General features: G+C 40.4%; 3 protein-coding genes across 5 annotated transcripts; all 3 read right to left on the bottom strand.

The window, feature by feature from the left end:
• Positions 1–104: 104 nt before the first annotated feature.
• On the bottom strand, positions 105–4,646 carry mkrn4 (makorin, ring finger protein, 4). Its single transcript, XM_051425179.1, has 8 exons — positions 4,563–4,646; positions 3,400–3,528; positions 3,067–3,314; positions 2,902–2,990; positions 2,563–2,813; positions 2,375–2,482; positions 1,098–1,197; positions 105–995 (listed from the first exon to the last, which is right to left on the bottom strand). The coding sequence occupies exons 1-8, from the start codon at positions 4,631–4,633 to the stop codon at positions 852–854; spliced, it is 1,140 nt and encodes a 379-aa protein (XP_051281139.1). The 5' UTR covers positions 4,634–4,646; the 3' UTR covers positions 105–851.
• Positions 4,350–12,140, bottom strand: ppardb (peroxisome proliferator-activated receptor delta b). Of its 2 annotated transcripts, none has more exons than XM_051425177.1 (8): positions 11,734–12,140; positions 9,635–10,033; positions 9,405–9,556; positions 9,158–9,296; positions 8,503–8,705; positions 8,011–8,217; positions 7,682–7,925; positions 4,350–7,022 (listed from the first exon to the last, which is right to left on the bottom strand). In XM_051425177.1, the coding sequence occupies exons 2-8, from the start codon at positions 9,972–9,974 to the stop codon at positions 6,775–6,777; spliced, it is 1,533 nt and encodes a 510-aa protein (XP_051281137.1). In that variant the 5' UTR covers positions 9,975–10,033; positions 11,734–12,140; the 3' UTR covers positions 4,350–6,774. The 2 variants fall into 2 exon arrangements, with proteins under 2 accessions (XP_051281137.1, XP_051281138.1); XM_051425178.1 differs by lacking the exon at positions 11,734–12,140 and adding an exon at positions 11,525–11,658.
• A 1,016-nt stretch (positions 12,141–13,156) lies between these two features.
• On the bottom strand, positions 13,157–21,947 carry LOC127377474 (differentially expressed in FDCP 6 homolog). Of its 2 annotated transcripts, XM_051425357.1 has the most exons (12): positions 21,747–21,947; positions 19,951–20,091; positions 19,647–19,832; positions 18,557–18,784; positions 18,308–18,454; positions 16,643–16,705; positions 16,400–16,508; positions 16,016–16,314; positions 15,752–15,918; positions 15,155–15,353; positions 14,568–14,658; positions 13,157–14,061 (listed from the first exon to the last, which is right to left on the bottom strand). In XM_051425357.1, the coding sequence occupies exons 1-12, from the start codon at positions 21,840–21,842 to the stop codon at positions 13,865–13,867; spliced, it is 1,923 nt and encodes a 640-aa protein (XP_051281317.1). In that variant the 5' UTR covers positions 21,843–21,947; the 3' UTR covers positions 13,157–13,864. The 2 variants fall into 2 exon arrangements, with proteins under 2 accessions (XP_051281317.1, XP_051281318.1); XM_051425358.1 differs by lacking the exon at positions 16,643–16,705 and having other exon boundaries at positions 21,747–21,946.
• Between the last annotated feature and the right edge of the window lie 1,654 nt (positions 21,948–23,601).

Here is a 23,601-nt window from a genome sequence, read left to right as displayed (position 1 = left end):
TACATTTGTACTCCACACCTCCACCTAGTGGTAAATGTCAGTAGTCCAGTTTCAGTTTTAATATACCAATTTTCACTAGTGCCAAATGAAGAACACGACGCACCTTTTTAGTGAGACAAAGTGTGAAGCAATGTTTTATTTTCTGTGTACAAGTACAACTTGTTTAAAAGAAATAAAATCTTAACATTTTACGTTCTTGCCAAAACTAGGAAAAAGGCTGTCATGACTATCACTTGTGGCAAGTATTCAGTAGGGGACATCCAAGAAAGGGTACAGTATACTTTTCATCAATAGACAATTAAAACTACTATCCACAAAACACTTTAAAATATCAAAATGGTGCAAATTGCATGTACAAGTCAGAATTGAGCACTCCTATTAATCAGTAGAGGATCAGGGAAAATTAACAATCTGCAACGAGTTTGAAGCACAACGGCCACAGGAGGGTGAGACAAATGCAAAGTACAAGGCCACAGATTAACCATAATATCATTAGAGATTCAAGATTTGTCCCCAACAGGGGGTGCTCACATCTAGAGCAGGGGGCAACAAGCCATGTGCCGTGGAGAGCCAAGTGTAACACATTCTCCAGACAGACTGTAGCAGGTGATGTCACAGATTAGTTCCTCTCGCTATCGCACACTAACAATCTCTGAATGCTCTCCATGGTGCATGGTTGATATCCCTCATCTCGATTGTGGCTACTTAAAATGTAGCAATACTGATCCAACGAGGACAGAAGGGTCGAGACATAGCCATGTGTTCTTCTGGGCTCAATTTTATAGTCAAGACCTCAGTCAGTGGTTTCAGGCACTGACAAAAAAAACAAAAAAGAGAGACAATGAAAAAGCTCAGAAACCGTACTCCTCAGATAGGTAAAAAGGAAAGTCAAAGTCATCTTCATCGTCGTCATCGTCACCACCGAGAAGGGTCATGGCTATGAAGAGATTAAGCAGATCTACACCATCGTATTCGTCTTCATCTTCTGTAGGATACTGTTGAGCAAGAAACGCAACGTCAGGGAAAGTAAACAAACATTATCTCATGCATTCATAATGGTGGTAAGGACTTAATCATGTAACTGGGATTATATTTACCCGAAATGACCTGCGACGTGCATGTTTGTCATGCCGGTAAAGGCACTCCGTTTTAAATGGGCAGCATCTGTACCGTGTATAGTAACTGCAGCTTTTCTTACTAGAAACCAGACGAGACAAAACAGAACGGGGGGGGGTCAGTTGCAGGTTTCATTTCACAAATAAAATCAAGAATTCAACTTGACTTGAGATTTAACTTCAGTTCCAGTTTGTAACATTTAGGAGGAACAATTTGCAGAAGTGGGATATAACGTTCATAGGTTCTCATTAGTATATAATTGCCTGAAAACAACCGTTGCGTCTTCTTTACCTTAAACAAGCAGTTTTTATCTACAGAGGGTAACCAGGATGTTTCTAAATTAGCCTGAAATGGTTAACTGGCTATAAATAGGGCCTTTGTATTTTCTTGCAGCCACTGTAATTTCTCTTACACGCTCTGAAGGTGAGCTGTTATTCAGTTGGTTTTAATCTGTAACATCATTGCTAGATGCCACTAAATCCAACACACATTAAAGACAAAACTGCATGTTTGTAAGGCCCTAATTTTTTTAAGAGTGTCCCCATTTCCTTTACTCAATACTAATGTAGCACCTTTAGTATTCATAAAAACACAGTTCTAGCTTCCAAGACTTAATAGCCAATGTAACTGGGTAAATCTTGCAGGCCCTGTGAAATGTGTATTAAGTATCATTATTTCCTTAACTTGATGTATTGTTTAGTTGAAACAGATTACCACACTGCTTTACACTATGAAAAATTATCTACAGTTCAGGTAAATTCAGTTTTGTTCTGGGATTCAAATACGTGGTTTATATAACTGGGTTAACTGGGACACTTTTGAAACCGAAAGTTCATCACAAGTTACAGCAGGCTTATTAGAATTAATCTACGGTGGCCTAGTTATCAGCACAATTAAGTCTGAAAATCCCATTTGACTCCAACTTCAATATTTTAAATATAGTAGTTTAAATAAATGTTGTGAGTTGCTGATTAGTTTGATCACATTCAGTGAACATGCAGGAGATGGCTGGGTGAGAGCTGAGCAGTCAAACTGGAGTGGTATGTCCAACATAAACAAAAACAGGATTGGTGACTGAAACCTGTGTACAGTAATACATACCCAGCAAGTACAAAATAAGGGTAGACTTAAAACTCAAAGCTCTTTTAAACTCTGCCAAGGTAGGACAAATATGCACTGGTGTGGACAGTTTCAAAGCTGTGTTGACCACAAGCCCCGCTGTAGTGATCAGTACTGCTATCAAAGCTCAATGCCATACCTGAATTTCTCTTTGAAGGCAGCAATTAAGCTCTCCTTTGCTTGCCCTTCAACCCAGTATTTGTTAGGCACATAAAAGGCAGATCTCACTCTGCACTGCGGGCAGCTCCTGAGTAATAAATAAAACAGTGACGTCAAGTCAGATCCTTTATGGTGTGCTGTTAAATATTCAGAATGACTGGTACCTACTTAACCACGTCTGGCCCGAGGTCTTTTGTTTTCCTCCAGGTCATGATGCATTGTAAACAGAAGGAGTGATTGCAGTTGGGCAAGATTCCAAAAACATGGTTTCTCTGGTCGATCTTTTCATACACCTTGTCCATGCAAATGCCACAGGTCACATTTTTACTCTGGAGGAAGGCCTCCATTTCCTCTACTTTCCTCTGGGTATTAGAGGCCGCAGCAGCAGCACCGTCCTCTGTCGTCTCATTGGAAGAAGTCTGCAGGACACAAACGTTTGCAATCAGTATAAGCCTCCTGCTTTCCACTTGGTTTAATTCCCCAAAATGCCCTGTGGAAAGATCAAACCTGCTCATTTCTTCCATCACATGCATATGCTTGAGCAACTTCTGAGCTCTGGGCTGATTCCCAAGAAGCAGTGAGATGAGAGTCAGTATCTGCAAAGAAAAAAAGTAAGTGAAGTATGGAAAAATACGGACCCAAGTCGGTTTCACCCATGAAAATATCCAGTACCTTCTGATTGTTCCTCAGCAATATTTGCTGCCAGACGCCCAATGTTGCGTTGAGGATTTGAGACATTAACCACAAACTCTGATCTTCTGCATTCCTGCCTGGACATCACCTCCGCCTGCAGAAGAGCAGGCTCTGACCCTCTTCTGTTGGATGGATTGTAAGCCACACTGGAGGAGGAGACCGTAGGCACCGAACTTCTTCTACCTGCAACATCTGCATCGAACTCAGGTTGAAGGACATGGAGATACCTGGAGGTGGAAAATATTGAATGAGCCATGGAAAGTTGTGCGCACGTCAGCTTTTCCTTCACCTAGTTATAGATAAATAGCTTACCTGCAGCGTTCACCATACCAGCATCCACCTTTTTGAAAGTACCTACAAATTTGGGCTGATGGTAAAACTGGCCATTCATGTCGATAATTACACCTGTGACCAAATCTGCAAGAGCCATTTATGAAACGTCTGTAATGAAAAAGGGGAGAGAGCTGAAGTCATTTTCATCCATGTAGCTTCATAAGCAAGTCTTTCAGGTCTGTGAATGTAACTGGCAATAAAAAAATAAAATAAAAGACAAAACTGTTGTTTTATTTTAACATAGCTGAGGTTAGATCCATTCAATGCATTCATATAATAAGTCTATATCTATATTTAATATTTAACTGTTCCTGGAATTTAACCATGTAAAAAATTATTCACTTCTGCTTTCAAGTCCCAAGTCGTAAAATCGAGAACTGTGAAGTTAAGGCTCCAGTCATCTATTGTGTCTGTGTTGAGTGTTAATATCCGATGGAAATGAACCATCATGTGACCACAGTGTGAGGAGCTAGCGACGGACACAGGAACCGTTTGAACAACAACAGTAAACTCAACACAAACAAACCGCCGTGCCTCTTACGTTACCTTCACATACCACCACCGACACCTGGCAACCATAATCCAGCGATGGGCATCTCCTTAAAGCGGTGTAATTTTAAGATAATGCTAACACTCTCCTCCCCCCCATACACAGACGTAACATCCCTCAAAGGCTCGACTAATATAGTGTTTACATGCTGTCGAAAAAAACTGGAGGCTTCCAGCTGCTGCTAAAAAGTTAGTTTGATGCTGAGTTACAAACTTGAGCTAACGTTAGCTAACGTTAGTTAGCGTTGTCCAGATTGTTCCTTTAAAAACTACAGTTGAGTTTTCAGACTGATTCTGCTTATATTTTAACGCTTTACACCCATTTATTCACATGGGTCCCCACGCTAACACACACACACAAACATCACAAAAAAAAAAAAAACGTTGTATCATTTTATTTAAAACAATTAACCTCTTTTGTTTATTAAAATCATCCAAAAAGCACTTTTTCTTTTTTCCTCGACTTAACGGCAGCATTTGAACGTAGCACAACGGGTGACTTAATAACGTTTCACAGTATCAGAGCCAAGTTTCTACTTCCACACGACTTTCCCCCGCTTTATAAACTTTATACACAACCAATTGCCGCTTACCTACAGATACTTCCACTACGGGCCGAGTCCATCCTCCGTGTGTTTTGAGCATGCCGCCAAACACCCTCCATCTTACTAACTAAATAGTTGACAGCCGGTTCCGTTCGCCAATTAACTTAGCAACGGACCAATAGAAACGTCACGTTGACGTCTGTACGTAACGTATTCCAATGTTCCCATTTATCCATCCATGTGTCTGAACTCTCCCAAAGTTAGTTTAATTATGGTACTTTAACAAGGGGCTAATAGCAGGCATGTGTATTAGACATGTAATCTGCCTCATAATTTAAAAAAGAAAAAAGAAAAATCGGTGTTAATATTTCTAATAAAGTTTATAAGTGAGATGTAACTAAACTAGATCTGAAGATAGGGTTACATGGGACTATAAGGACCAAGTTATTTCAAGTCAAATATGTCAATCCATCACTTACACAGGCATAGAGGTAGCTTACATCAACTTTTTCTTATTTTTTGGTGCACTTTCTTATTTTTTTATCCATCCACACCCTTTGCTATTCTTGGCACACTGCACATCAGCCGATAATATAAAATTTGCAACGTGTACCCAAATAGCAGGAGATTAAGGCAAATAAAATGTAAGTGATTAGATGAGACAGTGGAATAATGTCACAGATCATACATTAGAGGTAGATAGGGATCAAGACAGAATAAGAGCACAAGAGGAGACTTGTGAAGGTGGACTCTGTGCACCAGTGCTGACATACTGTAGTCCATTCAGAACAAGTACAGTGGGGGAAAAAATAGAGATCTTACAGAATATATGGGGGGGGGACAGTTGGAAACAGATGAATCCGCTGTTACACTTTGTGCCTCTACTAACAAATCAGACTTTACACACAAAAAAAGGCTAGTAATCTAGGACTGTGGCTATATCTTGGGTGAATACAGAGATGACTTGTGATACCAGATGCTGGATGTTAATTTCTAATCATCATCAATATTCCCAATAATGACATCATGGTACAGTATGCTGGTTTTTAGGTAAATCCCGCTAAGGCGTGAAATCCAAATTCCTCATCAAGGGAAAGTTTGTTGGTATGCTTGACAATATATTTGGTAGAACCTAAACTAAATAGGCAGACATGTAATACAAAAACAAAAAAACAGATATACTCAATACATAAAACAAGATGATAATTCATGTTTTGCCCTTAGAAATATGATCAACAATTACAAATAATTAGTAACAATTACAAAGAATAAACTAAAAAAAACCTTAAAATGGCAAGTCAATGATAATTTGCATGTCAGAATAAAGAAAAAAAAAAACAAAACAAACATGCGGTCCCTTGTACTTCAATGGGTCATGTGTTTATAGTGTCAGCTTCAGAAACAAAATCTGTGCAGCATAGTCCATTAGTTACCACTTAGGTAGATGGCTTTAAGACAAAACCTATATAACTTGGATCTCCACATTTATTGACAAATCGAAACGGTATTGCACAGACAGCTGCTTTGAGGGAGAGAGAGAGAGAGAGAGCTCTACACTGCTGGAGCCAGCCCAGTTTGTGTTCTATAAACCAAATGGCACAGTAGCAGTCACTGATGATGATGATGATGATGATGATGATGATGATGATGATGATGATGATGTAAACAAAAAACCAACGTTTGCATGTTCAACTTTACCAAAAGTCTGAGAACAATCACTCTACCAAAAAGACATTGGCATCATAAGAAATTCCTGCACAGTACAAACTGACGGCTCCTTTCTATTCCAACTATGCCATTGGTGTAAGAACATGAATCACTTTCCCTTCACACGTGAGGAGAAGCTCTCTCTGGACGCTGCTCTGGGGTCAGTTTTGCTTTTAGAATGTAATAGGAGCAGCCTCAGTGAGAAAAACATATCATTCTCTCTGTTAAGTAACCGTTGTGGGAAACTAAGACTTGCAGCAAATGATTCCAGATGCTCATCTCACACTCACTCACTCACGCGCGCGCACACACACACACACACACACACACACACACACACACCCACGCACACATACATTACTGTGCTGAGGGTAATGCTGACATTGAGAAGACTTTGCTGATTGTGTTAGCCCTACCACGTGACTCTGCCTCATCTGCACGTTAAAATCCATGCCCGTACGTGGAACAGTGCTTGTACTGAATGCAGTGTATTATTATAAATGTGAATTCAGTCTGTAACAGTATTGCTAAAAGCAGTCTGTGCTGGAGAATACTAATACATGTCTTTGTAGATCTCCTGTAGTAGAGGGTGGAGCGAGGTCTCCGACTCAGTCTTTTTGATCTTTTGGACAAGGTGAACGTTCTCTGTAACCAGCTGACGGAGGTCGGCCATCTTCTGCAGCAGCTTGGGGAAGAGGTAGACTGAGTCAGAGTGGTTTGCTTGTAGATGGAGGTCCAGGGCCTGGAGGATGCTGTCCTGACTCTGCTCCACCTGCTTAACATTAATTAGCCCGGGGCGATCTGGGTGGAACAACAGAGCACCAAGGGACACCATACAATAAGTCACAATTCACTCTGAGCAAACGTATAAAGTTTCTGCGGCGTTCAAGTTAAGCTTAAGTTTTTTTCAAGACATTTTCAAAGCCAAATAGAATAGTTTAATTCCTGTTTGACAATCATACATGACGGTAGAAAGTAGGATGGAAAACCAGTAGAGATGATATGGCCTAGAATTATTATTTATTATTAAATCACATATTTGAATAAATATGACCTGGACCTAGTAGAAGTTACATGAAATGAATGGATTGATTAACCAATAAAAATAATTAATTAATTTATGTTAATGTGTCTAGCTTTAAAATGGACATTTGCCCCATTATGTCAATTTGAGTTTCCATGCAAGAGCTGTGTTTGCTACAGGTCGGACAGTGCTGACTGAAAAGTATCGAACAGACTCTGTATACACAATCCAGATAAAAGAATCCCACTTTAGTCTATTAGAGTGTCTCCCAACTGTAAACAGATACCAAAACATTTTATGGATGAAATTACTGACTTAATTAAGAGGAAATATTTAATACTTCTGTAAAATTCAATTCTTTGTAAGACTTTTCAAGACCTGCAGATACCCTAAAACAACAATCAAATATGACATTATTCAAACCCTTCTGTCTCACCTCCACAGAGAATAATGGCAGCAACAAACAGGGCCAGGTCGCTGTCATCCAACTCCAGAGCATTAAACTTGACGGCAAACTCAAACTTGGGCTCCATGATCTCACTGAAGGGCTTTCTTAAGCTGCGCAGGAACTCCCTGGTCACGAAGCCTTTACCATTGGCCACCAACAGCCCATCTTTGTTCATGAGAGAGGGCAGCATGGCAAAAATAGCCTCGTGCACACCATATTTCAGCAAAGTCACCTGCAGAAAGCACACAGACAATTGTACATTAGTGCCCGACAGCCACATACAATTCATCGTACTGTATGGGCTGACAGTGACTCACCTGGTCATTAAGGAAGAGGTCCACAAACCCTGGAATGCACTTGGCAAACTCGGTGAGCTCCCGCACAGTCTCCACCGTGGTGCATTGGCAGCGGTAGAACACATGGACCCCAATCTCCTTGGTCAGGGGCGCACCTGGAACTAACTGGCTCCATACCAAACCACTTTCTGCCTTCCACAGCGTGTCCACATCGTAGATCACAAACGGCTGAAAAAGGAGGCAAAAATTATAACTAGAATATTCAAGGAAGGTATGACACTTCGAGGATTAGCATAAAACACAACAATGGATTATATATAAACAGGTACTTTGTGGTTCTGTAATTCAGATTGCAGTTAAGAGTCAGGGTTCAGTCCCCCGACAACAGATGTAACAATATATTCCTGTGATTTGCCCCTATGATGACCATGTATTACTTAATAGTTATATATCCATATATATGTAAAACCAGGCTGGTCAGGTCAGAGGAGCTGTTCTGAAACTGGAGCATACCGAGGTGCTGCTGGTTTTGCCCATCAGGATGCTGCGAGCCCTCTTCTTGGTCATACTGAGGTTCTTCAGGTAGGCTGTGTTGACTTGTTTGGCCAAGGTCTTCAGGTCTGAGCCACCTGGTTTGCCGTGGTTTTGCTCCTCTGCAAGCAGACCTGCCACCAGCTTTTTCCTCTCCGCCTCAGGCATACGTCCATATCGGATCGCTGCACAAACACACACAGATGCTGGTCTTATTTTGAGAGAAGAATTTAGGAGTAAATCACTTTGTCAGTACCATGACTGGGTTTTGATACCTACTTTTGTTTTGTTAACAGTTTCCAAGTTAGCAAAATACCCAGAGACACTGCATGTTTAAAAATGTAATGAGACTTCAGAAAAATGTCAGGCTATATATAGGTAGCCTTGAAAATCACGTTCTCCACCTCCCAAACAGACAAAAAAAAACCTTCAAAGGAGATTAGAAAGGCACTGAAATATATTAGCAGGTTTGTTACTCAAATCAGATGACTGATAAGTTAAACTCAACTCATTAAATTTAATTTCCATTGAAACATTAGATCTGTAAAAAGAATGTGCTTAATTATTTATAATTAATAACATGGCTTTATTTATTTGACATTTATTTAAATACATATTTAAAATATTTCCATCTCACCATCATGGGACATTCCCAAAGACAGGCACTTCTGGAAGCGACAATATTGGCACTTGTTACGATTCTTCTTCTGAATCTTGCAGGAACGCTCACAGCGATCATATTCCAGTTTCATCCGCACGGTTCGCCGGAAAAAGCCCTGAGTAAGAAACAACACAACCGGTTCAGCAACTCAAGAGAGCAACAAAATGGCTGTGATCAAACATTGTCATTTTATTTAGCTACTGTTCTGCACACACTGTATTACCTTGCAACCCTCGCAGGCGTGGACGCCATAGTGGAAGCCAGAGGCCTTGTCCCCACAGACCTTACACTCCACGCTGATCCCAGACCCTGTGCTGTCTTCTCGCCCTAGACGCAGCTGTTCTGACAGCGAGGGCGACGAGGTATGTGACAGGTCTGCATAAAAAAAAAGGCATGAATATTGAGACTCAAGAATTATCTGCCATCTAAATATCTCATAGATAAAAGTCTTACCTGTGTAGCTGGTTGCTGCACTGCTGTTTTTCTTGCTGTTCTCCTCCTGATCCAAACTCTCCTTCTCTTTTTTCTTCTGGTCCCCTTTCAGGCCTTTAGAAGCAGGAACTACATCCCTCTCCTTGTCCTCCTTGTCCTCCTCATCTTCGCTTTCCCTGGCCTTCAACTCTTGCAGGTCCGTCAGCTCCGACACACTCGTCCCCCCACAGCTGTCTGAGCCTCCAGACTCTCCCTCTGGCGGCGTCCACCTGACATCAGCCACGTCCTGGGGAGATTTGGGCTCGCAGTAGCCATTCACCCTGTCGTGCTGCTCTGTAGCAGTTTGTTGAAACCCTTCCATGGTTCCTGTTGAAGCTGACTCAGCGGCTCCCCTCCTGTCACGTTGCCATCATAGCTCCACTATTAAAGAATGAAATACTTTGTTTTAAACACCCAATATTAAAATCCGTAAATTGTCCTTAACACGTGGATTAATACACACAGAGCCAGAATGACCACTCAACTGTTAACCGGACTCAAACGTCTACATATACAGCATGCGAGAAGTTAACAGTCCAACAATCCCAGTGACCAGTCACCAGCCGAACTGATCGTAAAGCTTGTCATAACACATTACAGAGCCAAAATGCTCCCTTAAATGTCCATCTTCCATGTAAGCACACTGATAAAAAAGTGTGTTTATTTAGGTGTCCTTTCCCCCGAGTCAGTCCATTACTACTGGTTGTGTTTGAGCAGCCAGGGAATGTCCTTGATAGTAATAGGCTTATGACATGATATACACATGCTGTGTAGGCATGCCTGGATTACTCGCTAGGCAAGCGAAACAGACAAGCAGGGGCCCCTTAACATTAAGAGCCCTGAATGCCCCAGTTTTGCCTGAAGACGGACTTACTAGAAGGGATGTGTGATATGCATGACATAACCAGTCAGGGATGTTTATCTATGGTTAATGCAGCAAGGTGAATAATCAACAAAGTAAAAATCCAATACAGCCACAAAGCACTGCCGCTCACCGGTTAGTAAGAATACACCCAGAGATAATATCAAGACAGCTACCAAAGTATAACCGGTATGGCAAAATCTCTGATTATAGACGTGTTTACATCAAACACCTCTATTTTACTCATTTCCAATCAAAATATGTGTCTATACAGACACAATCTAAACTACAAACAAGTCTGAACACAAATTAGGGCCCCATTTCTGTGAACACACAGGCCTCACAACGCAAGATTCCTCAGCCAACCACAGTTTTTTAAGGGTCTGAACATGAATGTGTCCTAAACATTTCAGTCTGTTCTCCACTATCTTATAAAGTAAACGTTGTCTCTGTTGAAGCTGGGAGACATCTGTATTATTGTTTGCCTCAGTCCCATGGTAGGGTGCACAGTGTACTTGTTGGGTGCTTTAAGGGGACAGGGTGCATGCACTATGTACACACTGAGCAGTGTTGATCGCTGGTGGAGGCAGTAGGGGAGAGGGCTTTGGGGGTGGGGGGTTAAATATTTGCCCCGCGGCCCCCTAGTGGATTAATGCGTCCATGTTTGCAGCTAACCAACAAAAACACCCACAGCCTCTACTTATTAAAGTTTGTATTAATGAACACAATGTGATAACATGGTGGCTCTAAGTCTTAACTTTGTTTTCATAAGGTTTTTGTAATAAATAAATAAAAAAGATCTCCAGAGATTAACTCGGACTGTTAAGACTTGCCAACCTGTCACACTGGTTCTCGAAAATATCTGCTAATATTACTGTGAACTGAGTCACTGACAGGGCTTGTAACTGGATATGAGCATCGAACAAATGACAGGACGGCTAACACACAGACACGGCTAACCTTTCTCAAGAAGAAAGCGATATTAGATGAATAAAAGAGAGCAGCTTTACCCCTGTCGCTCCGCCGTCGAAGAGAGTCGGCACGGCTAGCGGACTTAGCTAGTTAGCTACTAACCTTGAATATTGACTACTACTAGCTGTTAGCGTGGCTGACCCACATTCCCCTGTGTGTGTGTGTGTGTGTGTGTGTGTGTGTGTGTGTGTGTGTGTGTGTGTGTGTGCCTTAAATAACGTTAGCTGGCGTCCCAACTTTAGCTTACCTCTCCACAATAGTGCTGCTGGTTCAGGAGGTCTTTTTACTCTACGATAAGTTACCAGCCGGGCATTGGAAACAAACAGGTTACTAGAGAAAAGCAGGTCCCGTCCAGGATCGATCGATCGATCGGCTGCTGACAAGTTGTTTAGCAGCGGGAGCTAACGTCAGACTGCTAACATAAACTTAACACTGGCTCAGGGCCTTCGTGTGTGTGTGTGTGTGTGTGTGTGTGTGTGTGTGTGTGTGCCGACCGAGGCTGACAGACCGCTGAGCTCCGCGGAGTAAAGAACAACTATGTGGACACGTTTGCTACCATATCACATGTAGATAAGCATAGTTCACTGATAATCCCTCCCCGACTCTCTCCTTGTTGCTCCTAGCTTTGCTTTGCTTTGCTTCACTCTCCCCCCCTCCTCCTCCTCCTCCTCCATCGTCACATGCCAGTACACAGCGCCCTCTCTCTCTCTCTCTCTCTCTCTCTCTCTCTCTCTCTCTCTCTCTCTCTCACACACACACACACACACACACACACACACACACACACACACATATACACAGCTTTCTGAGGAGTCAAGGTCTCTGTTAACACTAAAACACTGTTGTTTCTGTAATCTGCAACAATTTATTCTTCATCTGTACTGAAACTAAAAAGCTCTATGTGGCTTCATTTTGTTTAAATAGATAAATAAATAAATCCAGCCAAATTTCCAATATCAAGACTTGATTAAAGCAGAGAACTGTTCCTAAAAGATGCTGAAATAGAGAATTCACTAGTTTAAAAATAAATAAACCAGGGAGTATATTTACAGAATATTACCATCATCTGTTTATTCAGTGATCTAAGAAAATGGTGTCACACTAGCAGGTTAAACAGGCCATGATATGCACATTCAAATGTTTAATGTTTTAAACCATTTACATTCATAAATAACATGGTTTTAGATAAGTGCTGCTTTATAAAAATAACTACTATTAAAGCCATCTGCTACCTGCTCCTTCTGTGCAATCTGTTGCTGCTTTGTTAATTCTTTTAACATGATATAACTTATAGAAGAAAACATACTTCATTGCTATTTGTGCAATATGAATTATTGTAAAGGAGAGATCAGAATTAGACAATAAAACTTTATGGATTACATAAATGAATCCAGCCAACGTGCAGTATATGCCGTTTGTCAGTGGATGTCTCTGTTCGCTCAAATGAGTCAAGATTTATATCAGGAGGAGCTGTCATATTAGTCAGAGATGACACACGTTTATACTGAGCAAATGAGGCAGACGCAAATTCAAACTAAAGCGGACGTGGAATCAGCAAATTCAGCAGAGTGAGCTTCAACTTGTTCCATTGTGTGGTCTCATTCAAATACTAACATGTTAATTTAATAACTTATTTAATGTAAATATGATTTTAGTGATTACTCACTGTGTACTTAAGTATCAATTGAGATTTTATTGGAAGTGAAGGTTACAATTTCTTTGAATTGCACTGCACATAATTTAACAGAGTACAGATACAGGCAGTAATCAGATTAAGGCATCAATTCACTCTTTTATTTACAATTATGTTAACTAGCTGTGGAAACAGGAAGTTAGATGAGCGTTTCTCTCTCTCTCTCTCCCTTTCCTGTTTATCTGGGCTGACACTGACACTGACTGAAATGGTGGTAAACTGTAACACTGAACTTTTTTACATCAAAAAGTCAAGCCACCCTCCATCCTCAGAACAAATACATATATAAAAATGAAACATTACGTGTTTATATTACAGAGCTAAACAAACGAGCTTCCTTGCACTGTATGTAAGTTTTAGCCTTTAAACATCACAACATACATTGTACTTTCAGGATCTTTCTTACGGCTCATTTTCTTTGCACTGAGGTATCGTTTATGTCCAGAACAGACCTCACACAGATTGCAGTCGAAGCATTAGTCGAGCAGTAAACTCTCCTCATTAAAATGTTGCTGCTGTCTGTGAAATGACGTCAGTAAATTCAACATTTAATAGAAATGCTAGTACTGTAAATTCAGTTTTAAGTGTAGATGTTCCACTGTTTTTATATGGTTCACACATTAGACAGTCGGCCTCTTGCCCTTCCTGTCAGAGGTGATCTATGCAGCCTCTCTGATTCATAGTTTTAGGGAATGTCCATGTCGCCATTAGAGGCGTGGGAGTGGCGTTTCTCTAGATCACATTCAGCTCTGTTGTCAACGTTTTCTTTGCTCTCCTCGTCCTGATCCTCCGATCCTGATCTCCGTCTGAGACGCAGCCCGGGATCTCTCTGTGTCGGGATCTGGAAGCTTGAGTAAGAGCTCCCCAACGACGGTCTCTTCTCTAAACGCAAAGACAGGCACAAAATAGATACTTCAGAAAATGAAGAAAATGCTTACAGCAGGCAAATTGTGTCAGACTGAGGTCTGTAACTTAGAGAGGAAGATGCTCTCTAGTCAGTGATCTAAGAAAATGGTGTCACACTAGTCCTTACTTGAAGCAACGTTAAATGTCAACCCAACCACAGTCATGGCATTTAACACTGGCATTTAGTAACCTATAGTACATACTAGGGAAATAATCACTGTAATAATTAACTATAGTGGATGGAAACATGCAGTATTTCACATTAATTTAGCTGATGGTCTGTAAATTTGGTTGAAATTTGCGTTACATTTGGATGAAAACTTGGCAATAGCAGGAAACGCACAGGTGTTACTAATAATATAATAATATTAATGAGGCTCCATTTCATTCAAATGTCCCAGTGAGTTACGACAGTGAACCAGCGTGCACACTACCAGCCATCATTAGTTTTATTATTTACACATGCAGAAGGGGACACATACCGCCTGGTCCGATCGGTCGCATCAGTCTGTTCATCTGGACGTTCCAGTGTTTGACGTTGGTGCTCGCCTGGCGAAGTTTCCTCTGGGCAGCCTATCAGAGAACACCTGTTAGCATTAATGCTAACCACAACTAATAAATATCAGTAATAAGAATCTTCTCCTATCAAAGTTACAAAGTTCTGTCCCATTAAAGAGAAAAACATACTGACAGTTATAATACAGGGGTATGGACAGCAGATGTAACATCCCACTTACTCGTCTGTTTAGTTTAATTAATGTCTGTGTCATACTGCTCTCTCTGCAACTACATGCCGCTATCTTGGCTCTGTCATCTTTGTAAAGGAGATTTTAAATCTCAGCAGGCTCTCACTTCGTTAACTGAAGGTTTACAAAACTGAATAAATAAAATTATTAATAATAATGAACTCATAACAGGGTTGTAATTCAACTAAATAGGTGTACAAAATAAAATTAAAATCAAGCAGCTGATGCTATTTATCACACTAGAGATAAGAGACCCCTTTGGTCCCAGTTAAATGTAGCTTTGATGATAATTGTCAGTGAGGTCTTTATTTTTTGGTTCTTACCACTACGTCCTGGTCAACCCGGTGCCGATTGGCGCGGACCTCCTCCAGCTGCCTCTGCGCCTCATCCAGGGCCCGGGATTTGACCTCCATTTCCTGTTTCAGCTCCTGCTTCTCCCGCTGTGTCTTCAGGATATACTCCTCTTGTTCCTCCTGCAGGGACATCAGGGCCTTCATTTTCTCCTCCTCCTCAGCCAATAACCTGGATGGAGAACACAAAAAAAAGATTATATTTTCTAAAAGAAATTAAAAATCAGGCCCATTATTAATATTAGACCTGTACTATATATTCACAGCTTATGTCTATATCCTTTAAATCCTCTAACCCATACTGCTGCTGTGTATTCTTTATTTGCACATGGTAACATTAAACAACTTCCTCTGTTGGTAGCTCAACTTCCTCAGGAACATAACGCAACATGAACTCCTTTTTGCAGCTGAGCTTAATATCTGCCGTCTGCCCACAAATGCACCTCCCTCCTTACAGCTCACAAATAAATGTCTGACTTCTTATGGCGCTGTGAAAGTGTTTATAGTCAATCTAACAGAGATGTTAGATTGACTGTCAACAGAGATGGGTGGTGATATATAACACTCTACCCTGCTTGAGCGTAGCGGAAGGCCTCCTCATCCAGCCTGGCTTTGATCTCCTGCTGCAGCGCTTCCTCCAAACGCTTCTGCATCTCCTCCAGTTCCTGGATCCTCTTCCTCTGCCTCTCTGCTTCCTCCTCTTTCAGAGCCATCTCTGCCTGCATACTGACCCGGGCCTTGAGATACACAGCAAGAAGCACAGGAATCAACACTGATATCTTTCTGTGACTTAATTCAAACTCTTATTTTCTACTTCTTTGCCTCCTCTCTCACCTCCTCAGCCTCTCGCAGTTGGATCTCCAGGGCCCGCTGGAGTTGTTCGTGCTGCTGACGCCTCCTCTGCTCGTCCTGCTCCAGGAGTGCCTGAGCCTGCTTTTGCGCCTCCTTCAGGAGGTCTAGCTCTGCCAGCTTACGCTCCCGCTCCTCCTGCAGGGCCCGCAGCCTCTGCAGCTCTTCCTCCTTGGCCTGTCGCCTCTTCTCCCGCTGCTCCCGCTGTTCACGCCGCTTCAGCTTCAGATCTTTGTGGAGGGACTTTTTCCCTTCCACATGCAGCCTGATGGCTGTTTGAATGGCTGTGAAGAAGATGAAGATGAAGCTTTTAAGATCAATCCATGACTTATTAGTGAACGTTATCAGCAAATATGAGTCTCCTCTGACCTGTAGTCCACTCCTGTCTCTGTTTGGTGTCTGAGGCGCTCATCTCATAAGTCTTGGAGAGGGTTTTCAGACAAAACATGCACCTCTTCCCATCCCGGTCTGGCAGCACCTGTTCAACAAGTGAAACAGTCAGTTTATCAATGATTATCCCTTCATCATACATTGTTTTTTTTGTTTTCTTTTACATTGGTTATGACCATTTCTTAAATATACAGTTGTTAGTAGAAAAAATGGTAAACTCACTGGGAAAAGGACGTTTTTGATCCATTTTGTACGACCAAACAATATTTGATCATCGTCTACTTCCTATAATAAAGCATGATTTTAGAATGATTGCTTGTTTTCCTTTGGAGTAACACATGTGTGTGTAGTGCTCTTGCTCAAACAAATAACAGAACTTATCCAGATTTCTGTTTGTCATTATTTAGCGTGGTACCATGTGGCATTGATGGGCTAATAATTGACTTGTGTTCACATCAAAAGCCAGCAAAACAGCAAAAAACCCTCGACTCCAGCTCTACTACCGTAGGCTTCATATTCAGAAAGGGTCATTCATGAGAGTGAGGCAGACTGAGTCCAGTTCACTTGAGCTCTGTGAGGAAATCTCAAATCGGATTGTGAAACGAGGTTCAATATCCAACTGTTGTTCTTTTTATAAACTTGATGGTTCCCAACCTTTTTTGGATTATAACACTTCAATGAGAAGCTCTGTCTACTCGGGGACTGTTTGAAACGTAATGGGGGTAGGGAATTTCAGAAAGGGGGAGGGTTATGTATTTTTTCTCCTTGTGCTGAAAGGAGGGAAGTCTAAATTCTTTGGTAAAGAGGGGGGAGGGTCTTTGGTGATTAGTGACACGTCATTTGTCACTATTCAGCAACTCCCACCTTCACTTTAATATGAATCAAAACCCACAGCCCAACAATAGTAAGTTAAAATGTTTAAAATGAAACACCTATTGAGTCAAAAAAGGCTGGCTGGGATATTTGGTAAACTAATTGTACTTTTATTGCAGGTGTGGGCGGTATCTAAATATTATAATTATTCTATTAACTTGTTAAATGGGAACTCCACTGACTTTACAAATCCAAGTTTTTAGGAGTCCTAGATGCAGTTGTATAAAGCTGTAAGAAGCCCTTTATGGTTCCAGACTGTGTGAAATCTGATAAATGGTTTGGAGCTGAAGACCAGTTTTGAAAATGAAACAGATCTGGGTTGTGGAGTTAGAAAGAAGAGCATTTCCCAGTCCCTGTAGCCTGCTTCTCACCCCTGCTTGAGGCTACATTCGCTGCATCTAGCTTAAGACACCCGAAACTGTCGGTGGTCAAGTTGCACTGTGGATAATGTGGTTACCAGGTTATGACACAGAAGAGGAATAAATTGAATAAATTTGATCCTTTTTTATGACCATTGTGAGTCTGACAATTTTATAGGAGTGCTCAGTGGAGTACTCTTTTAAAGTTTAGTACATAATCTTAAATTATATGTGCACTTTAGGAAATAAGAGAACTTAATGTTCTGTGTTCCTCCTCACCCCAATAATTTTCGTACCGTTCATTGTGACTCCTGGTTGCACATGTTTGTTCAATTCAGGTCTTTTATGTGAACTATGTGAGTCCTGAAGAGCTAACATTTCCAGTAATTTACAAGAAAACCCAAAGACAAGAAACAACATCTCTTAACCAACGTGTGACCCTCTCAGCTTCATCTCGCGACACCTTGGGGGAGTCCCCACCCCCAGGTTGGGAACCGTGGGCTTAAAGAATGAGAATTTGACTCAAATGTACAAAAGAAAGCAAATGAGCAGTATGTATTTCTTTTTCTGGACAAACTAACAAAGAAACCATTGTTATAAAAAGTTCTCTCAGGTGTTACCTGCATTTGAAAGATGATCACCTCCAGCTGCTTACCTCCACACAGCAGTTCCCATCCAGAGAGATGTTGCCCTGGCAGTCCTTGCGGTCCTCCCCGGTGTAGTAGGACAAGTTGCTTGGCCTTAAGGTGAACCATCGTTCCTTCCAGTTCCTCCTCAGTTGGCCTTTCTTCCACAGATAACCCTGTATGCACCACGACCGACACACACATACACTGTCACTGACACAATGCCAAGCATGTCAGGAACCAAAACACAGACTTCTAGTGGCAGATGGGTCTCCTACCTCTTTGAGGACATCACCAACTATCTCCCTGTATACTTCCTCTATAGCCATGCTGATTATGCTCTTCTCAATTCCTCTGGTGATCTTTCCCGAGTTCATCATCTCCAGAAAAATCCAAACAGTAATGCCGCTCTGCTGCACTGAGTCTTGGGAGAAGAAGTCCTCTAATTCAACATAGTTGAACTCAATACTCATAGCCATGCAAACCTTCTTGAGGAGGTACTCCACCTGAAGAGGAAAAGAAACCCACAATCTTGAGAGTGAGAAATAATGTTCATTTGAATGTCTTTGCTACATTATACTCAAGGGAGGAAGTAACTAAATAACTGACTAATTGAGGCAGTTATCTCTTTTAATATTATCAAATACTTTTTTTCTTGTTGCTTGTTTTGTTTTTGTACGGAATTTTATTGCCCATATCAAAAGTAGCCTTTATTTATATTGATTCTTAATTAAACTATTAATTAAATTAAACTACTTAACAACTAAATACTTAAGTAATGGTATTTATGACACTAGTACACCACAGATTTCTTTGTTCTGTGGTCAGTGTGTGAAGCATGTTGTAAAATAAAACTGGATAATGTTGTTCTTAAACTCGGCACAATAGAAACTATGCTGCCCTTGAAATTTAGGTCTTTCTCTTGGCAGCAGCTGTGAAAAACACACGACAGGAAACCAAAACGAGAGGTTGCAAGTGAGAAACAAGCCCACACTGCTGCATGAAAAGAGCAGCGTGTTCCATGATGGTAAGAAACAACGTTTCAGCCAGGGTATATTTTGTGGTTGCCAAAGATCCAACACCATTTTTAGGTCACAGATTACTGACTATGGTCTACAGATTATACTCAACAACAGAGCACAATAACTTGAAATATCCATGTGGTTAAATTTAGAAACGTCAAAGTGTCACTATCATCACACACCACCATGATCAACAATGACTTCAAGATGTGCAAATGTTTTTGCTTTTATAATCCCAGTCCTGTCATTTTTTGACGGAAATACAAGATAAAAAAACAACAAATACCTCATATTCCAAGTAAAAGCACATACAGTAAATATGTAAATATGTTCTAGTTGAACCTACCTCATCAGGGACCATAACCAAAGGGTACTTGTCTTCTGAGAGAAAATTAAAGAGGCACCAAAGCCGAAAAGCATCCTTCTCTGGCAGAACAGTGCTGCTGGTTTTATCCGTCTGGTAGTTTTTCTTTGCCGTAAGAGTCCAACAGAGTTCGTCTACGTTTTCCTTAATAAAAGAACCTTCAACAACCTACAACAAAAAATGCAAAGATTGTAAAAAACTGCATCCTTGACTACATGGCATAATAATTTGAGAAAATAAAAAGAGCATATGTATATGTATATATATATATGTGGGCTTTTATTACCTTATCCAGGATGTATTTGTTGAGGTAGGGCATATAACCCTGACTGGAAACTGGACCATCATCATCATCCCTGAAGTGCTCCTCTAAAGCGACGGGGTCATGCGGGATACACAAAACTGTGCACAGGTTGTGGGACAAGACCTGAAAAATTTAAATGTACAGGACAGAAATATAATTTTTTTTAAAAGGCCACACTAGAGCAAACAGATGCAGAGCTAATTAGATAAATCAAATAATATTTTTACTGGCATGAATGTTGATGTTAGATTATTGCCAAAACTAAATGACACACTTAAAGTCAGGTGAACAGTTGAGTTTTTTTGCTGGGTTTGTTTTACTACAGGCCAACCAATGAAGAGATATAAGTTGTGTTTTGAGTTTTACAGAACTGAAAATTTTTATTTTCCTAAGAATAATTTTGTTTGCAAGTAAGGTGTGAAAAAAAATATTAAAAAATGTGGGTGCTGAAGTCAGCACGAAACAAGGAGGCGGTGACAGACAAACTAAAAAAACAGCGTAAAGACAAACAGTAAAACAACATGAAGTCATAACAATAAAAAATATGAATAAAAATTATATAAGAGAAATAATATAAATAAAAATTAAATAAAACAAGGAGAAAAAGATAGAAATCAAATAGATGTGCCAAAAAAATATGACATTATAAGCTATAAGTAACATAAACTTCAGTGTAAAACTATTATTATTATTATTATCATTATTATTATACTACTACAAGTATTACCACTAATGTGTCAAAGAGGATTTTACTTAATACAACCAGGCTTTTACTTTTACTTCAATACATTTCTTGAAATGAGAGTGTGCAACGTCTTGAGATATCTGATGCATTTTATCAGACGTTCAGTCTCCGTGTGTTGAGCCATAACCACATCCTGTCTCCACTGCACTACACATCTGTCATTTCTGAGGCCTCGGCATGCAAACGGCTTTCTTCTAAAGAACATGGTGCCTGTACGCAAGCTGCATGCATGAGGGGGATAAGCCTAGTCATGAGGCTGACTCCCCGTGAGCCAAAAGCGGCAGGCAGCACATCGCAGGAACGTGGAGGTGGCTGGAAATGGAGTCCGCACCGAGACCAAGTGACGTAACGATGAGATCAACAGAATTACAGTGGCTTCATTGAAGCCTTGGGGCAAGAGACAACAATCACCAACATGTTTCCACTTTGTCCTTGCTCTAACTGTAACAATGTTCTTCTTATATACACAGGCTCATGGTGCGAAGATACTCTATTCAACAGGCTGTTTCTCTGCTCAGGTCCAGTGCCAGAGGACCCTTTACACTACAAGCTGGTACATGGAGGCCCAGAGCAAGCACAGCTTGGAGATGAGGGCTCCCATTCATATACAGACTGAGAGCAAACTGTTACTCTCATGCTCTTGCCACACAGAGGTGCACATTGTGCCCTCTTCCAGCAGTGAAAGCATTTTACACGAAATATAGGGAACAAATTTGTTCCTTGTTGCACAGCATGTGGTGTGGTATGTGGAGTTTCACACAGGAAATAATGAAGATGATCAGTAATATTAGATTGTATAGACCCTTATTTTCTGAAGCATGTAGGACCAAATATAACAAACAAACAGTGAACAAACACAGTTGTGACATTTAGTTTGCTGAGCTCTTCAAATATTTTCACCTCTTCTTCCTCAGAGCGAGCCCATGTGATTGAATACGAATTGAAAAGGAAATGAGGCAACAGAGTAAAAAAGTGAGTGAGTTTTCAGACAAAAAAAAGAAAAGGTTTCCTAAAGTCCAGGTAGTCCACTCACCTTCAGCTGAGACTTGGACACCTTACCGCTCTTCTCCAGATCCAGGGCTGTGAAACCGTACCAGATGGACTTGAGCAGCTCAGACCGAAGGTCCATGTCTACAGCAGAGTTACTTTATGGTTTCCTCCTCTACGTCTCTTCTTCTTCCCTCTGCTGTTGACACGGGCCCCTGGGTGACAGGCTGACACCCACGTTGTGTTGCTGCTGTCAGGCAGACGTGGGGCTTTACCAGGCCGCTGGCAGCGACACCTGCAGGGCTTCCACAGTCACTGACAGAGAGGGAGGGTCTGAGTGTTGGTTGTTCTGGTCCTGCCTTCCAGTGGTAAAAGGAGAATATTCAGATCCTTTAAAGCAGAAACATTACCACAATATACAAATACTCCATTACAACTGTACCTAGTATACTTTAAGTATTAAGAGTGTCCCTTTAAAACTGTTATATTCTCCCTATTGTTGTATGTTATTACATTATGTGCTATTATTTTATCATTAAATTATCATTATTGATGCATTAAGGTGTAATCAGCATGTTGTAGGTGGAGCTAATTGTGTACATTGTTGGGTACTTTTCATAACAAAGCATCAGGTCTAATGTTTTATCAGTCAAACTTTAATCTGCACAATAACAAGAAACTAAAGTTGTTAAATGAATGTAGTGGAGTGTAAGTATAAAGTAACATAACGTGTAAAAGCTGGTGATAGTATAGAAATTACAAGTTATTAAATGTGAATATGACCGGATGAGTCGAGATGTTGCGTTTAGGTGTCTTAGAGGTAATAAAGAAGCTTGTTTACTTTATTCCTAGGTTATTATTTGTAAATTGTTTTCTCTCTTTGGTCTAATGTTAGCAGACGTTGTAAAATAAGTGAGCTTTAGCTCGGGTTTGTAAATTACCTCTCATATAACAGACATTTAACTTAAGCTAAACTTAACAATTAACTATAATGTTCGAGTCTTTTGCATTGTTTTTAAAATAATAAACAAACTTAAAGTACCTAGAGATAAAGGTGGTTCCAGATGAACAGCCACAGCTCACATTTTGTCCAGAGTGATTAATAATAATAATAACAATTAGTAAACAAACAAATAATCTAGGTTAGTTAGTAATCAGTCTTCTGTCAGCTCCAGTGGTGCAATAACAAACACCGCCCTCTAGAGGACATTGTGGGGTAAATGTATAATTTTTATGATTATGACTCCATCTCCTCATTGTGTGTCTGTGAAGAGTCCTTAAAATAAAACAGATTCATGCAACAATGAAAGAAAAGCTCACAAATTCTAGTGGCTGTTTCCCACGACTGTACCATTCATTTATAAAATCCGACCAAGGATAAAAATAAAAGTGTTCCTCAGTGGAGGGACACTGAAAACAACAGAGTCCAGTTGCTGAGGAAGACCGTGAGATTCAGTTGAAAGTACTGGAAAACCTGTTGTTGTAAACTTGGCAATGTCAAACTAATGTTTTCAAGTTTTAACTGTATTAACTGTTTTTTTTATTATAATTATAGAGTTTTTATTTTCTGTTGTTATATTTCATATAATTATGATGTTTTAATCTTTGTTTTAAGGATTCTATTTGTATTTTTTAACTTATATATTTTAGTGTTTATTGTTGCTTGATGGTTAATATACTTCTATATGTTATATGATATATATATACATATATATATATATATATATATATATATATAAGGTTTAATCTTTTCTATTCTTCCTGCAGAGGCCGCGGCAAAAAGCCATCACGTGGTAAAACAACTTTCGCGTCGTTACCATGGAGCTGTTTATGAAAGCCCGCTTTTCATTGGTCGACGACATTGTCATGGCCAACGTGTGCGCAGTCATTGGTTAATACGG

This window comes from Dicentrarchus labrax, unplaced genomic scaffold (genome assembly GCF_905237075.1).
Source record: "Dicentrarchus labrax unplaced genomic scaffold, dlabrax2021, whole genome shotgun sequence".
NCBI classification, from domain to species: Eukaryota; Metazoa; Chordata; class Actinopteri; family Moronidae; genus Dicentrarchus; species Dicentrarchus labrax.
This window is presented reverse-complemented; position numbering and strand designations above follow the sequence as displayed.